This window comes from Oncorhynchus kisutch, linkage group LG28 (assembly GCF_002021735.2).
Source record: "Oncorhynchus kisutch isolate 150728-3 linkage group LG28, Okis_V2, whole genome shotgun sequence".
Taxonomy (NCBI): Eukaryota; Metazoa; Chordata; class Actinopteri; order Salmoniformes; family Salmonidae; genus Oncorhynchus; species Oncorhynchus kisutch.
The window spans coordinates 29,729,060-29,744,808 of record NC_034201.2 but is presented as its reverse complement, the minus strand read 5'-3'; the positions used below and the strand labels follow the sequence as shown (position 1 = coordinate 29,744,808).

The window sequence follows — 15,749 nt, the reverse complement described above, 5'->3', positions numbered from 1 at the left end:
AAGGTGTCCGATTCATCATTTTCACCTCAAATAGAAGTAGAGGGACTTTTGCCAGAGGTTGCTTGTTGTGGGCACTTAGGGAACTTTATGTACTTGGCCAGATGATTCTGCATCTTTGTTGCATTCTTCACATATTATTTGTCACAGTATTTGCAAATGTACACAGCTTTTCCTTCTACATTAGCTGCAGGGAAATGTCTCCACACATCAGATAGAGCCGTGGCATTCTCCTGTAAAGATTAGGGAAAAAAATATAATTCCATGTACAGATAAATAGTTAAGCACTTAGATTAAACAACTCCTTTGTAAGATAAATGTTTTAAGATGAAACAGGTGAATTAACACTCCTCAGTTAGCAGGCTAAAACAAGCTAAAACTCACATGGTAGCAAAAACTAACTAGCAGAAATTGTTAACAAGTTAGAAATGAAGTTAGAAATGATTTAAACACACTTTGCTGTAGGCTACTATTTACTAGTTAACAAAAAATCATGCATGTCATTTAAAATATATTCACCCCACCCAGTATTGTAATCAAAACTTACCAGAAAGCATGTAGTCCTTGGCTCAGACAGTGTAGTAGTGTGGGCTCAATAGCGTCTCATTAGTGTGCAAGATCTTGAGAATCAGCTGTACATGTGATGGAAGAGTGCACTCCACATGTGATGGAAGAATGCACTGTGCATGCAGAGGGTTGTAATTCCATTGAATGTGGATATTTTAACCAGAATATGCCACAAGACCTAGAACTGCCTTGTGTATCCTACAAAAAAAGGTTCACTGTTAACTGTCAACTTCCCATGGAAAATTTCAGAGCGTTTGCAACCCTAGCTGTTACTGTAAGTGAACCTATGGTCACTTCCTCTGTGAGTACTCGGTCTGTTCTTCCCGTAAGTTCAGTTAGTTAGGACCTCTCGGTCCATTATCCATGTTGATGTGTGAGGGAGAGAGAGAGAGCTGTCTGGCTTGGAAATGGATGTGTATGGACATTAAGCCCACCTGCGTGTGTGCGTGTGCATGCCTGTGTGTTGACAGATACACGCATGCACACACACACACACAAAACTACAGGAAAAGGAGGACCGAGCATGCCCCCATTCTCATTGATGGGGCTGTAGTGGAGCAGGTTGAGAGCTTCAAGTTCCTTGGTGTCCACATCACCAACAAACTAATATGGTCCAAGCACATCAAGACAGTCGACTGCGGCACTGCTTGCTGTGCGGTAGCAGAGAAAACAGTCTATGACTTGGGTGACTGGAGTCTCTGACAATTTTATGTTTTTTCCTCAGACACCGCCTATTATATAGGTCCAGGATTGCAGGAAGCTTGGCCCCAGTGATGTACTGGGCCACACGCATTACCCTCTGTAGCAGCTCACTGTCAGATGCCGAGCAGTTGCCATACCAGGTGGTGATGCAACCGGTCAGATCTTTTTGAGGATCTGGGGACGGATACCAAATATTTTTGCCATGATCTCTTCATGACTGCCTTGGTGTGTTTGGACCGTGATAGATCACTGGTGATGTGGACACAAAGGCAGTTGAAACTCTCGACCCGCTTCACTACAGCCCTGTTAATGGGGGCCTGTTCGGCTCGCCTTTTCCTGAAGTCCACGATCAGTTCCTTTGTCTTGCTCACATTGAGGGAGAGGTCTGACCTCCTCCCTATAGGCTGTCTCATCGTTGTCGTGATCAGGCCTACAACTGTTGTGTGGTCAGCAAACGTTTTAATTTTTTTAAATATTTCACCTTTGTTTAACCAGGTAGGCCAGTTGAGAATAAGTTCTCATTTAAAACTGCGACCTGGCCGAGATAAAGCAAAGCAGTGCAAATGATGATGTGGAAGAAGAAATACTGGTGTGCAAAAGGACAAAAATTTAAATAAAAACTATATTGGAATGAGGTAGATAGATTGGATGGGCTTTTTACTGATGGGTTGTGTACACCTGCAGTGATCGGTAAGCTGCTCAGATAGCTGATGCTTAAAGTTAGTGAGGGAGATGTAAGTCTCCAACTTCAGCGATTTTTGCAATTCGTTCTAGTCATTGGCAGCAGAGAACTGGAAGGAAAGGCGGCCAAATTAGGTGTTGGCTTTGGGGATGACCAGTAAGATATACCTGCTGGAGTGCTTGCTACGGGTGGGTGTTGTTATGGTGACCAGTGAGCTGAGATAAGGCAGAGCTTTACCTAACAAAGACTTATTGATGACCTGGAGCCAGTGGGTCTGGCGCCGAATATGTAGCGAGGGCCAGCCGACGAGAGCATACATGTCGCAGTGGTGGGGGGTATATCGGGCTTTGGTGCAAAACGGATGGCACTGTGATAGACTGCATCCAGTTTGCTGAGTAGAGTGTTGGAGGCTATTTTATAAATGACATAGCCGAAGTCGAGGATCGGTAGGATAGTCAGTTTTACAAGGGTATGTTTGGCAGCATGAGTGAAGGAGGCTTTGTTGCGAAATAGGAAGCACTCTAGATTTAATTTTGCTTTGGAGATGTTTAATTTGAGTCTGGAAGGAAAGTTTAAAGTCTAGCGAGACACCTAGGTATTTGTTGTTGTCCACATCTAAGTCAGAACCGTCCAGAGTAGTGATGCTAGTCGGGCGGGCAGGTGCGGGCAACGATCGTTTGAAAAGCATGCATTTGGTTTTACTAGCGTTTAACCTCTCTGAGACATGTGGTACGGTAGCGTCCTGCCTCGCCAACAGCCAGTGAAAGTGCAGGGCACCAAATTCAAAACAACAAAAATCCCATAATTACAATTCCTCAAGCATACAAGTATTTTACACCATTTTAAAGATAAAATTCTCATTAATCCAGCCACAGTGGCTGATTTCAAAAAGGCTTTACAGCAAAAGCACCACAAACGATTATGTTAGGTCACCACAAAGTCACAGAAAAACCCAGCCATTTTTCAAGCCAAAGCGAGGAGTCACAAAAAGTACAAATAGAGATCAAATTAACCACTAACCTTTGATGATCTTCATCAGATGACACTCATAGGACTTCATGTTACACAATACATGTATGTTTTGTTCGCTAAAGTGTATATTTATATAAAAAAATCTCATTTTACATTGGCGCGTTACGTTCAGTCTAAAACATGCAGTGATTGTGCAGAGAGCCACATCAATTTACAGAAATACTCATCATAAATGTTGATGAAAATACAAGTGTTATACATGGAATTAGAGATATACTTCTCCTTATACTTCTCCTCAGATTTGAAAAAAAACGTTACTGAAAAAGCAAACCATGCAATAATCTGAGTACAGCGTTCAGACAACAAATCAGCCATTAATCAGAAATAGCATTATAAATATTCACTTACCTTTGATGATCTTCATCAGAATGCACTCCCAGGAATCCCAGTTTCACAATAAATGTTTGATTTGTTCGATAAAGTTAATAATTTATGTCCAAATAGGTTATTTTGTTAGGGCATTTGGTAAACAAATCCAAACGCTCGTTCAGGTTCAGTCGGACGTAAAGTTCGAAAAGTTATATTACAGGATGTAGAAACTTGTCAAACTAAGTATAGAATCAATCTTTAGGATGTTTTTATCATAAATCTTCAATAATGTTCCAACCGGAGAATCCCATTGTCTGCAGAAAAGCAATGGAACGAGAGCTAACTCTCTCGTGAACGCGCCTCACGAGCATGTGGCACAATCCCCTCTCATTCTCTCCCCCTTCATAGTAAAAGACTGTTGACATCTAGTGGAAGCCTTAGGAAGTGCAATATGACCCCATTTACACTGTATATTGGAATATGGCAAAGAGTTGAAAAACGACAAATCTCAGATTTCCCACTTCCTGGTTGGATTTTTCTCAGGTTTTCGCCTGCCATATGAGTTCTGTTATACTCACAGATATCATTCAATCAGTTTTAGAAACTACAGAGTGTTTTCCATCCAAATCTACTAATTATATGCATATTCTAGCTTTTCAATAGTACTAATAATATGCATATATTAGCATCTGGGACAGAGTAGCAGGCAGTTTACCCTGGGCACCTTATTCATCCAAGCTACTCAATACTGCCTCCCTGTCACCAATAAGTCAAGAGCAGCTGGAGGCCACGGACGGAGTGTTTTATGGCATTGAAGCTCGTTTGTTAACAATCTCCAAAGAAGGGCCAGAAGTATACAGAATGGTGTTGTCTGTGTAAAGGTGGATTGAAGAATCACCGGTGGTCTTTTCAGAGAAAAGAGTCGGCCCGAGAATTGAACCCTGTGGTACCCCCATAGAGACTGCCAGAGGTCCGGACAACAGGCCTTCCGATATGACACACTGAACTCTATCTGAGAAGTAGTTGGCAAACCAGGCGAGGCAGTCATTTGAGAAACCAAGGCTGTTGAGTCTGCCGATAAGAATATGGTGATTGACAGAGTCGAAAGCCTTGGCCAGGTCGATGAAGACGGCTGCACAGTACTGTCTTTAATCAATGGCAGTTATGATATCGTTTAGTACCTTGAGCGTGGCTGAGGTGCACCTGTGACCAGCTCGGAAACTGGATTGCACAGCGGAGAAGGTACGGTGGAATTCGAAATTTGTTAACTTGGCTTTTGAAGACTTTAGAAAGGCAGGGCAGGATGGATATAGGTCTATAACAGTTTGGGTCTAGAGTGTCACCCCCTTTGTAGAGGGGGATGACCGCGGCAGCTTTGCAATCTTTAGGGATCTCGGGCGATACGAAAGAGAGATGGAACAGACTGGTAATAGGGGTTGCAACAATGGCGGCGGATCATTTTAGAAAGAGAGGGTCCAGATTGTGTAGCCCAGCTGATTTGTACAGGACCTGATTTTACAGCTCTTTCAGAATATCTGCTGTCTGTATATGGGTGAAGGAGAAGCTGGGGAGGCTTGGCCAAGTAGCTGCAGGGGGTGCAGAGCTGTTGGCTGGGTTTGGGGTAGCCAGGAGGAAAGCATGGCCAGCCGTAGAGAAATGCTTATTGAAATTCTCAATTATCGTGGATTTATTGGTGGTGACTGTGTTTCCTAGCCTCAGTGCAGTGGACAGCTGGGAGGAGGTGCTCTTGTTCTCCATGGACTTTACAGTGTCCCAAAACTTTTTGGAGTTAGAGCTACAAGATGCAAATTTCTGTTTGAAAAAGCTAGCCTTTGATTTCCTGACTGACTGTGTATATTGGTTCCCGACTTCCCATATTGCGAGTACTATTCGATGCTAGTGCAGTCCGCCACAGGATGTTTTTGTGCTGGTCGGGGCCTTCAGGTCTGAAGTGAACCAAGGACCTTATTTGTTCTTAGTTCTACATTCTTTTGAAAGGGTCAAGCTTATCTAAGATGGTGAGGAAATTACTTTTAAAGAACGACCAGGCATCCTCTACTGACGAGGATCCTCTACGGAACTTAATCTGTTGCGACGAGCAATCCCGTATCCGGGATCCTATTTATAGCCTCAAGCTTATTACCATAACGCAACGTTAACTATTCATGAAAATCGCAAATGAAATGAAATAAATATATTTGCTCTCAAGCTTAGCCTTTTGTTAACAACACTGTCATCTCAGATTTTCAAAATATGCTTTTGAACCATAGCTAAACAAGCATTTGTGTAAGAGTATTGATAGCCTAGCATAGCATTAAGCCTAGCATTCAACATGCAACATTTTCAAAAAAACAAGAAAAGCATTCAAATAAAATCATTTACCTTTGAAGAACTTCAGATGTTTTCAATGAGGAGACTCTCAGTTAGACAGCAAATGTTCAGTTTTTCCAAAAATATTAGTTGTGTAGGACAAATCGCTCCGTTTTGTTCATCACGTTTGGGTAAAAAAAAAACTAAAATTAACTAAATCCAAATTAACTCCATAATATCGACAGAAACATGGCAAACGTTGTTTAGAATCAATCCTCAAGGTGTTTTTCACATATCTATCGATGATAAATCATTCGTGGCAGTTTGGTTTCTCCTCTGAAGAAAATGGAACGCGCATGGACCTAGAGATTACGCAATAATTTCGACGGAGGACACCGGGCGGACACCTGGTAAATGTAGTCTCTTATGGTCAATCTTCTAATGATATGACTACAAATACGTCACAATGCTGCAGACACCTTGGGGAAACGACAGAAAGTGCAGGCTCATTCCTGGCGCATTCACAGCCATATAAGGAGACATTGGAACACAGGGCATTCCAAATCTGGACCATTTCCTGTATGAAATTTCATCTTGGTTTCGCCTGTAGCATTAGTTCTGGGGCACTCACAGATAATATCTTTGCAGTTTTGGAAACGTCAGAGTTTTTTCTTTCCAAAGCTATCAATTACATGCATAGTCGAGCATCTTTTCGTGACAAAATATCTTGTTTAAAACGGGAATGTTTTTTATCCAAAAATTAAAAGAGCGCCTCCTATCTCAAAGAAGTTAATGATGGTGTTGGAGACGTGTCTGACCATGCAGCCGTGGGTGAACAGGGAGTACAGGAGGGGACTAAGTACACACCCCTGAGGGGCCCCAGTGTTGAGGATCAGCGTGGCAGACATGTTGCTACATACCCTTACCAACCAGGGGGCGGCCCGTCAGGAAGTCCAGGATCCAGTTGCAGAGGGAGGTGTTTAGTCCCAGGATCCTAAGCTTAGTGATGAGCTTCGTGGGCACTTTGGTGTTGAACGCTGAGCTGTAGTCAATGAATAGCATTTTCACATAGGTGTTCCTTTTGTCCAGGTGGGAAAGGGCAGTGTGCAGTGCGTCATCTGTGGATCTGTTGGGTCGGTATGTGAATTGGAGTGGGTGTAGCGTATCCGGGAGCATGCTGTTGATGTGAGCCATGACCAGCCTTTCTAAGCACTTCATGGCTACAGTTGTGAGTGCTACAGTGCGGTAATCATTTAGGCAGGTTACCTTCGCTTCATAGTGCACAGGGACTATGGTGGTCTGCTTGAAAGATGTAGGTATTAGACTCAGTCAGGGAGGTTGAAAATGTCAGTGAAGACACTTGCCAGTTGGTCCGTGCACGCTTTGAGTACATGTCCTGGTAATCCATCTGGCACCGGGGCTTTGTTAATGTTTAAAGGTCTTTCTCACATTGGCTACCGAGAGCGTTATCACACAGTCATCCAGAACAGCTGGTGCTCTCGTGCATGCTTCAGTGTTGCTTGCCTCGAAGCGAGCATTAAAGACATTTAGCTTGTCTGGTAGGCTCATTTCACTCGGCAGCTTGCGTCACTCGGCAGCTTGCGTCTGGGTTTCCCTTTGTAGTCCGTAATAGTTTTGAAGCTCTGCCACATCCGACGAGCATCAGAGCCAGTGTAGTAAGATTCAATCTTAATCCTGGGCACTAACCACTAACCCACACATTGGCTCTGTACCGATACCCCCTGTATATAGTATTGCTATTGTTATTTTATTGCTGCTCTTTAATTACTTATTCTTTTTATTTATTTTTCTTATTTGTATTTTTTTTAACTGCATTGTTGGTTAGGGGCATGTGACTAAAATTTGATATGATTTGATTTTGATACAAACACCATCATCATCATACAACATTGGTATGTGTCAATCCCTCAGTGCTAACCTTCGTAGGCATGGAGGCGGGCTTGGAGTCTGTGCAGGCGTTGATCATAGTAGGTGTTCCACCAATCACAGTCGTGGTTATCGCGTTACCCTGCAGACTGAGGCCCTTGTCGACCCGGCGCCTGCGCTTGCCCGTGTCCCGCTGTTCCTTCTGGCGGTTTTGCACCTCCATGAGGGCCGTGATGAACGTGTTCTTCACCTCTTTCTCAAACTCCAGCTCATCACGACGCGCCAGCTGGGTGACCAGCTCCTCGGAGTACTCTCTGATGGCCGCCTCCACCCGGCACAGCAGCTCCACCAGGGCCGAGCTGGGCATCACACTCAAGCCTGGAGGGAGAGAGAGGCATGGAGGTCAGGTATAGAGCTACATTAGCCTGGAGCCCCGCTCTGCATGAGCTGAATAGCCAAATCCTATGGTCATTGTCACAAACAGACAGATCTGAACCCAGGCAAACTGACATAGGTCTGGAGGGAGAAGGGAGGAGAAAATGGTTGTAATCAGGTATGGAGCTATGCTACATTCGCCTGTTGATTCCAATTGCTGTATAGCCAACTCTTACGGTCATTGTTACGAATAGATCTAGGCCCAGGCTAACTGTACATAGAGGTGAACAGAGATTCAATATGCATAATGTTATATACTGTAGAAGGGATATCAAATTGCTTTCCTTGAGGGACAAAGCACAATGACATAAACTGCTTGGGAAAAAGGAAACCTGGGCCTGTATTCATAAAACATCTCAGAGTGTTAATTTAGGATCTGGTTCCCCCTGTCAATATAATCATATTCATTGTGATATAAAAGGCAATACTGATTCTAGATCAGCATACTTTGAGACACATACTTTGAGACACTTTATGAATATGAGCCCAGTACCACTTCAGGCCTCAAGGGCAGGAATTGAATTGATGTTTATTCATGGATGCCATGGGAAGCCAGGCTTCACAAATTTTTGGACCAATAATAAAAATGTATAATAATAATAAAAATATTTATTTTGTCTCTCTGTGTTTCATAATTGTACTTCAATTCACAAGAGGCTGAATGTAGAGAAAGCATCCAAGCGAGCGAAACTGCGCCCCTCTGTCTCTACATGTAGGCCATCAAACTGATGCTGTCTGGTTCAAACGAGTATGACATTGTTGCCGCCCGTAGCATTGAATGCAAGGGAAGCCAGTGAGTATCTAGCCTCCCTTGACAAAAAAGTATAAAAAATGTACCAATCAGCATTGAGCTAAACTGAGCGAGCTCAACTGTGAATGGTCCTGGCGCACCAGAAAAAGTGTCAAGGGAAGCCAGCTTGGATTTGGCGTCACTCCTATCAAATCCCATTGAGAGCATACTTGAACTGTTGCACCTCGTTGTGTTGTTGTCCTCCGGTGGCTAGCTAGACAGCTAGTAAAATCGGCCTTTTCCTAAATTAGCCATGGATGGAAATAGAGATTTGGACTTGTGGTTTTACTTCATTCTCCGTACTGGCCAATGACTTTAACAGTGATTTTGATCCAACCATTAATTCATACATTGTTGTGCCCCTGACCTGGGAGGATGGAAGTTCAATATGTAGCTAGATGTAGAAGGCTAATGTTAACTAGCTAACGTTTCCCATGAATGGAAGTTAGGGTAGCGAGCTAGCATTTTAGCCAGGTAGCCTAGGACAATAAACAATAAAAGTGTGTATATGTATGACAGACTGTGATTGACTGTTTCCTCAACATGAAAGAGAGGAGGATGACATTGGAATTTCTCTATGAGTCAAAATGTTTTTCTACATTCACGAACACGCACGCACACACATAAATCAGAACCATGGACAGCCACATCACATTTAGCTTACGTGGATTGAACAAAACATTTTTGGGTATCTTTTAGTTGTTACTCTATTAGACTAAGTAGATGTGATTTGATGATGTTGAAATGTTGAAGTTAAAATGGTGCTGGAATAGTGGAGGCAGCTGCTTTTTTCTTTGCGACTTGCAGTAACTCTGAGGTTCTAAATCAATACTTGTTTAGTGGTCTGAAAATGTCGGAAACATTAACTTGCTTGTAGGTCATGTAACTGTCTGTTACTGTACATGCAATATTCTTTGTGGCCTTTTGTTTTATTTTTAATTTAACCTTTATTTAAGTAGGCAAGTCAGTTAAGAACAAATTCTTATTTACAATGACGGCCTACACCGGCCAAACCCAGACGACGCTGGGCCTATGGTGCGCCGCCCTATGGGACTCCCAATCATGGCCGGTTGTGATACAGCCTGGATTGGAACCAGGATTGGAACCACTTCACTGGACAGAGATTGCTATCTGGTTTTGTGATAAAATAAAGGTGTGGTTGTATTTATTCTGGCCACTGTGTCTTCTTATTTCTCGGCCATAAGGCCTATATATCACGGTCGCAAGGCATATGAATTAACAGGTTATAGAGCAAACAATGCAATTATCACAACACATAGATTGTAATGTCTTTATTGGGGGGGTGGGCCTGGCTTCCCCAGTGATGTTACCCACGCACCGCTACTGCATACAGTATATGAATTGATTACATAAATGGGAGGAAAATGGGATGATATCACCCGTATGTCACCTATGACGTTTTTCATTAGTCTTGACATTAAATTCTGAGAAGAGGAACTGGCCTTTGACTGTTTCTGTGACTGTGGGTGATACTGTCCAATATTACTACTATTTTTGGAAGTAAACACACACAAACACACACCAAGCAGGACAAATAAAAATGTGTCTCATGCAGGAGAGCCACATGGTCACACAATGTCTTTCCACAGGGAACCATATTGAGTGTGTGACATGGCCCTCTGAAATGATCGACTCATACGGAAAATGCCTGCTGCAGGTTTGTCCAGTTATTCATCCTATATTCACCATAGAGGCTGAAGACTGATGAAAGTTCCAGATGTTTACTCAGGTAAACTGATAAGACAACCACATTGTCTGAACTAGGAACCCTCGCCCAATCAAAGTCCTATAAGCAGGGCGTTAGCCTACTGAGCTAAACCCTAGCCCTTAACTCAAACAACTTTACATATTTTGTCTCAGACAAGGTTACTTAGTGATACAGTCACAGCTCATAGAGCACATCTTTAACCACTACAAGATCGGTCAAAGGTCACTTTCTTTTTACACACTGTTGTATAAACAGGAAATAGATTTTGGAAATAGTGTCTGTCCACAACTCCAATGAAAATCTCAATTGGATCTTGAATTGCTAAAATGTTCATTTAACTACTTGGTAAATGTGACTTGGTGTTTAACCCTTCAGTCAACCTTAGTTTTTGTACACTTACCTTCATAAGAAGGCATGTTGTTATTGGCGGCCTGTGACAGCTGTCTGATCTCTTCCAGAAGGGATGGGTTGGTCTTGGGTGAGGAGTGTCCACTCTCTTCCTCGTCATCCTCCTCTGTCTCACCAGGGTCCGGTGAGTTCTCCATCATCTCAACTATCTCCTCAATGACCTTGGAGAGAGAGATGGAGGTAAGGTAGATGAATGTACAGTAGCCTATGCTATAATGTAGAAGGGAGCTACTTGAAATAAATAGTCTTGCTATACATTTAGCCTTGGCCTAAATTGACTTGGCCTTTCTAACCGCTATTATTATAGTATATGGGAGAGTTAATGTATTCTACTTTTGTATGTTTTAAATGAGTCTAAATTAGATTAAAGTAACTGTCCAGAGAGAATCTCACATTTAAAAGTTCATATTCTGTTAACTCATACCAAAATAATGTTGTTGACTCATCTTTTATTCGTATTTGTGACCAAAGCATAAATGGGAGAAAAACCCACCTCTAACTTATATCTCAAACAGACCATTTAAAACATGTTTGCTACTTCCTCATAGAGGATGATTGTCAATAAGCGGTCTACTTGCATTAATATTTTGAATGACCGGTATACTCCCACACCATTCCAGCACAGAAAAGCTGCTTTTTAACATACTTATTACCATTTTCTTTTAAGGAAAACTTTTTAACTTGTGTTGTAAATAATTATAGGTCATATTTCATAGAAATCTGGAAACACTGGACAGTTACTTTAACTAAACCCAGTAATATTCAGTACTTAACTGGAAGTCCTACCAAGTCCTTTAGATAACAGGAAGTATATGTGTCTGTAGTCACCTGATCAGCAGTGAGGAGAGGCTCCTCGCTCATGCAGTTGGCATTGTCGTTCTTCTCGTTCATCTCCTCCTCCTCTTTTTCATGAATCTGTAGAATACAAGAGAGAACGAATGAAACCATGGAAACCCATTCAGCCACATTAGTGCTAAAGTAGCTTAACTTCTTAGTATTGGAAACAGAAACCATGGAAACAAGGTTTATAAATAAGAGTACAGAAAAGCCATTCACCTATATTGGATTTATCTTTAGATTATTAGCATTGGCATTTAGGGAGCTTGTGAACATGGCCCAAATATGACCCCACTCTGCTCTCTGCTCTTCATCTCAAAATACAATTTACTACCCTCGAGTTTAGAAGCCAATTTGAAAGTGTTTGGGTTGTGCTTAGTCAGACTCAAATTGCCCCAAATATATCTAGTGTCCATTGACTGTCTGTTTTCTACTTGATTGCTTTTGATGCGCATTGTTTTTATGCCATTTGCCTCAATCAGTAATAAACTAAACCGGGGGCATGGAAAGGTAAATGCTGATGGAATGCTTTCCACTGTTTGGAGAGTCGCTTATACAGTAGCTTCCTGCTGGGGACTGTCTGTCTGCGTATTGGCCCTGACCCAGTGCCTGCAGTTGCATGTGAGAGCAGACTAGAGGAGGAGAGGGAGAGAAAGTGTAGGAGGAGGGGGGTTGATTGACAGATACTAAGTAGCATGCAATCAAGGCAGCTCAGCCTTGATTTTTGGTGTCAGGTCAGGTGACGTTAGCACCACAAGCACAACACACTCTAGCTTGCACATTTGCTAAAACGTTGATCTCTTACAGCATGTTCTCCCACATTGCCTCACTAAAGAACACACTGCAGTCAGCCAAACATATCCATTCAAATAAAAGTCTAAAGATCTAATGAAAAAATGTACTTCCAAGATGTTGTCTCAGACTGTTGTCTTTCCAGTTGAGAAGAGAGGGGGTTGGAAAATGGAGAAACGTGATTCTTCCGATGACCTTAAAGTATTTTGGAGTATATTGGAGGGGGTTACCTCCTGATCGGAGAGGTTGCCGTTGAATCCCTCTGAGTTGGGGTTGTCCCAGCTGGAGACAGAGGAAGGGACGTAGTTATCCATCAGCGCATCCCACACACTGAAACATGGACATAAACAAACACACATTCAGTCACCAACACTGCAACACAACAAAAATACACTGTAAAAATGCACACACAAAAAACCAATGCTGAAACAGTCAGGACATCCCACACACAACACAGCACAAAACACTATCAGTCCTCAAGGCTATAACTATCAGGAAACAGGCCATTTTTGGGGGGGCATAGAATGGTAATTCAATAATAATCCCAAATTCAGTGGTGGTTTGTGATTAAAACAAATTGAGGAGGAGGATGGATTACACCGAAGAGGACCTAGATGACCCTCCTATACCCAAATCACATTTGATAGAAATTGTCAATTATATATCTGCAGCCATTTTCTTCTATCAGTGTTCCGTTGAACATTTGCAGACAGTGAATGCAGAGGAAGAGATGTTCACATCACATTATTGTGCTTCATTCTCTTTTGTTGCTCTTTTATTTCACTCTGTTTTGGGCGGTCTCTCAAAAATGATGTCCCTGAACTTGTCAACATAATTAATCAAATCGAAATGCACATCAAAATCCTCCCCATTGCAGTCCAGGCTGCAATGCACACAGTCAACTAACAATAAAATCTAAACTCACAGTTTACACATTTTTTACAGGTGTCCAATTTGAATAAGTATAGATAAAAACAGCCCCTTACAGCATTGTGCAAGTCCTCTTCGAACTATAAGATCCTCGGTCCAATCAAGGCTTTAGCCTTGTGAAAATGACCAGAGTAGAACTCTCCCTTTCCGTGTTTTTCACCCAGCTTGGCATGGCATCCACACCCTACCATCCTCTTAGTGGCACTGCCCAGCCATTCACCATGCAGGAAACAAGCAGCCATTCGTAAGGACCCATGACCTTAGAGGTCATGCCTGTTGTGTTGTCCCACACACACACAAACACCCACACACCAGCCATCTCTCCATCTGCCAAACAGGAACTAGCTGGTACAGCACTGTCCCATATGTTTGCAAACCTTTAGCTAATCTGGCCTTTAGATTGAACCGGTCATTCCATCAACTGTGTTGCATAACATAAATAATCTATAAACTATCACATTTGGCTAGATAAAATAATGCTTGGATAAATGTGTGTATATATTCATTGCATCAATTCAAGGATAAGGATAGGGGAACCAATTTCAAAACATTCAAATCAGAAACATCATATGATGCAGTTTCTAACTCTGCAGTGTAATGTAGAATACAGTAGATCATCAAATGCAAAACAAGGTCATTAATGCACCCCTACATGCTAACAACAGCATCCCCAACATACAAATTTGTATATCATTGTATATCATCAATACTTTGTCCTTCGGTCCTATGTACTCTGAATATGGTTCAATAGGCATACCCAAGGGCACCTACAACCAAGCTATTTTTAGCAAGAGGGTTTATTTCCACCCAATGCGAGATTGTCTGTGTTTCTGCTTCAGAGGCTGTTGGCGAATGGGAGTGCTAGCTGCCTGCTGGGAGAGGCAGCGACAGACCAAAAGAGCGTTCAAAAATACATTTAATAATTCAAGGCCTATACCGGCTGTGGACTGCTGGAGTGGGCAGGGTCACACGGGTGGTTTGTGTTTTTCTGCTGGTGGGTGATTTGGTCGCTGTGAGGTGGGCTGAGTATCAGGATCTGAGTGCTGGGTCATGAGCTATCCAGTGGTATTTTTATAACAGTAGTGGTATATCAGCCAATGCTCTGTTTAGCTGATAGAATACCACAAGTCATCACAGCTATCTAAACTGTAATGAATGAATAGGTGTAGTGTTCATAGCTGCTCCTTTCACACCATACCCAGACTTTACATGCTCTGTTTGCAGTAAATAGTGTGCCTTATGAATAGGATTGTACAGTCACAAAGTATGCAGTATGAAGACAGAAGAGGAAGATATCATCAGACATGATGGACTCCCTAAACAAGTAAGCATTGACCAATGCTTTGTTCAAAAGATTGCTGCAAAGAATGTGCCATATTATCAAAAAGATTACTGGGGTGCATTGTACAACTCAAAAGGTAAGCAGATGAAGTGAAAAATCACTTCCCCCGTGATACACCATTTGTATCTTAAACTCTTATCACAAAAGCACAGACCCTTTATGCTGAGGTCAGACTTAAGCTTAAAAACCACAAAGGTGGTGGCCGACACTTACTCTTCATCCTGCAGCCGCTCCTCGTCCTCCTCGGTGTGAGACTGATTGCGCACGGGGGCCAGGCCCTCAGTCTTGGTGTTGTAGTTATGGAAACAGACATTCAGCTTCTCGTCAAACTCGTTGACCAGGTCCTCCATGGACTTGAAACTCATCATCTCAGAGAAGTTCTCCAGTTCAGAGAAGTCCTCACGGGTGATGGGGGTCAGGGAGACGGTGCTGTAAGGGGGTCGGCTGAGGGGCATGTCCTCTACCCGGCAGGGCCTGAGGTCCTCAAACTCCTCATCCAGGCACACAAGCGGGGCCTCCATGGTGGGTGTCCCCAATCACAAGTCAATGACAGAGAAAGAAGCCCTAGCATAGGGAAGGAAGAGACCAAAATTTGAAAACAACATGGACTTTATAGGGGGTTGCTTTTTTCAATTTGAGTCATTAGATCATACTCCAGAAACACTGTCAATACCACTGACCCAGAAAAGACAAAGAATTTCTGGGTCCCAGCACCGGCACCAGTACTTCAGGTCTCAGGAAGACAGTAGTGATAATTCGGCCATCTGCTGCATCAGCAGTAGCACATCTGATTCAACAAACAAAGGCTTGGTGGTTAGTTGAATCAGGTGCGTTAGTGCTGGGCTGGAGTAAAAATACCTGATTACATGATAAATTCACACATCAGTTATCTAGAGTAATTTCAATAGGATATTTACCAATAAAATACACATAAATTTTGTAGCACGTCTGGAATGGCAAAGTCCCTCCCAGACAAAGAGGAAGGGACTCAGCTGGACCA

The 15,749-nt window shown here is 42.6% G+C and overlaps 1 protein-coding gene across 2 annotated transcripts in view; it reads right to left on the bottom strand.

Moving 5' to 3' along the window:
- The window catches only part of LOC109873208 (fasciculation and elongation protein zeta-1-like), a 29,922-nt gene that overhangs the window by 9,786 nt on the left and 4,387 nt on the right, over window positions 1–15,749 (bottom strand). Inside the window, exons 2-6 of one of the 2 annotated variants that reach the window (XM_020464811.2) lie at window positions 14,963–15,313; window positions 12,708–12,807; window positions 11,677–11,763; window positions 10,841–11,009; window positions 7,539–7,864 (exon numbers count right to left, since the gene is read on the bottom strand). In XM_020464811.2, the coding sequence (XP_020320400.1) occupies window positions 7,539–7,864; window positions 10,841–11,009; window positions 11,677–11,763; window positions 12,708–12,807; window positions 14,963–15,270 (990 nt within the window). In that variant the 5' untranslated portion in view covers window positions 15,271–15,313. The remainder of the gene's footprint in view (window positions 1–7,538; window positions 7,865–10,840; window positions 11,010–11,676; window positions 11,764–12,707; window positions 12,808–14,962; window positions 15,314–15,749) is intronic. The other variant, XM_020464812.2, reaches the window with a different exon arrangement.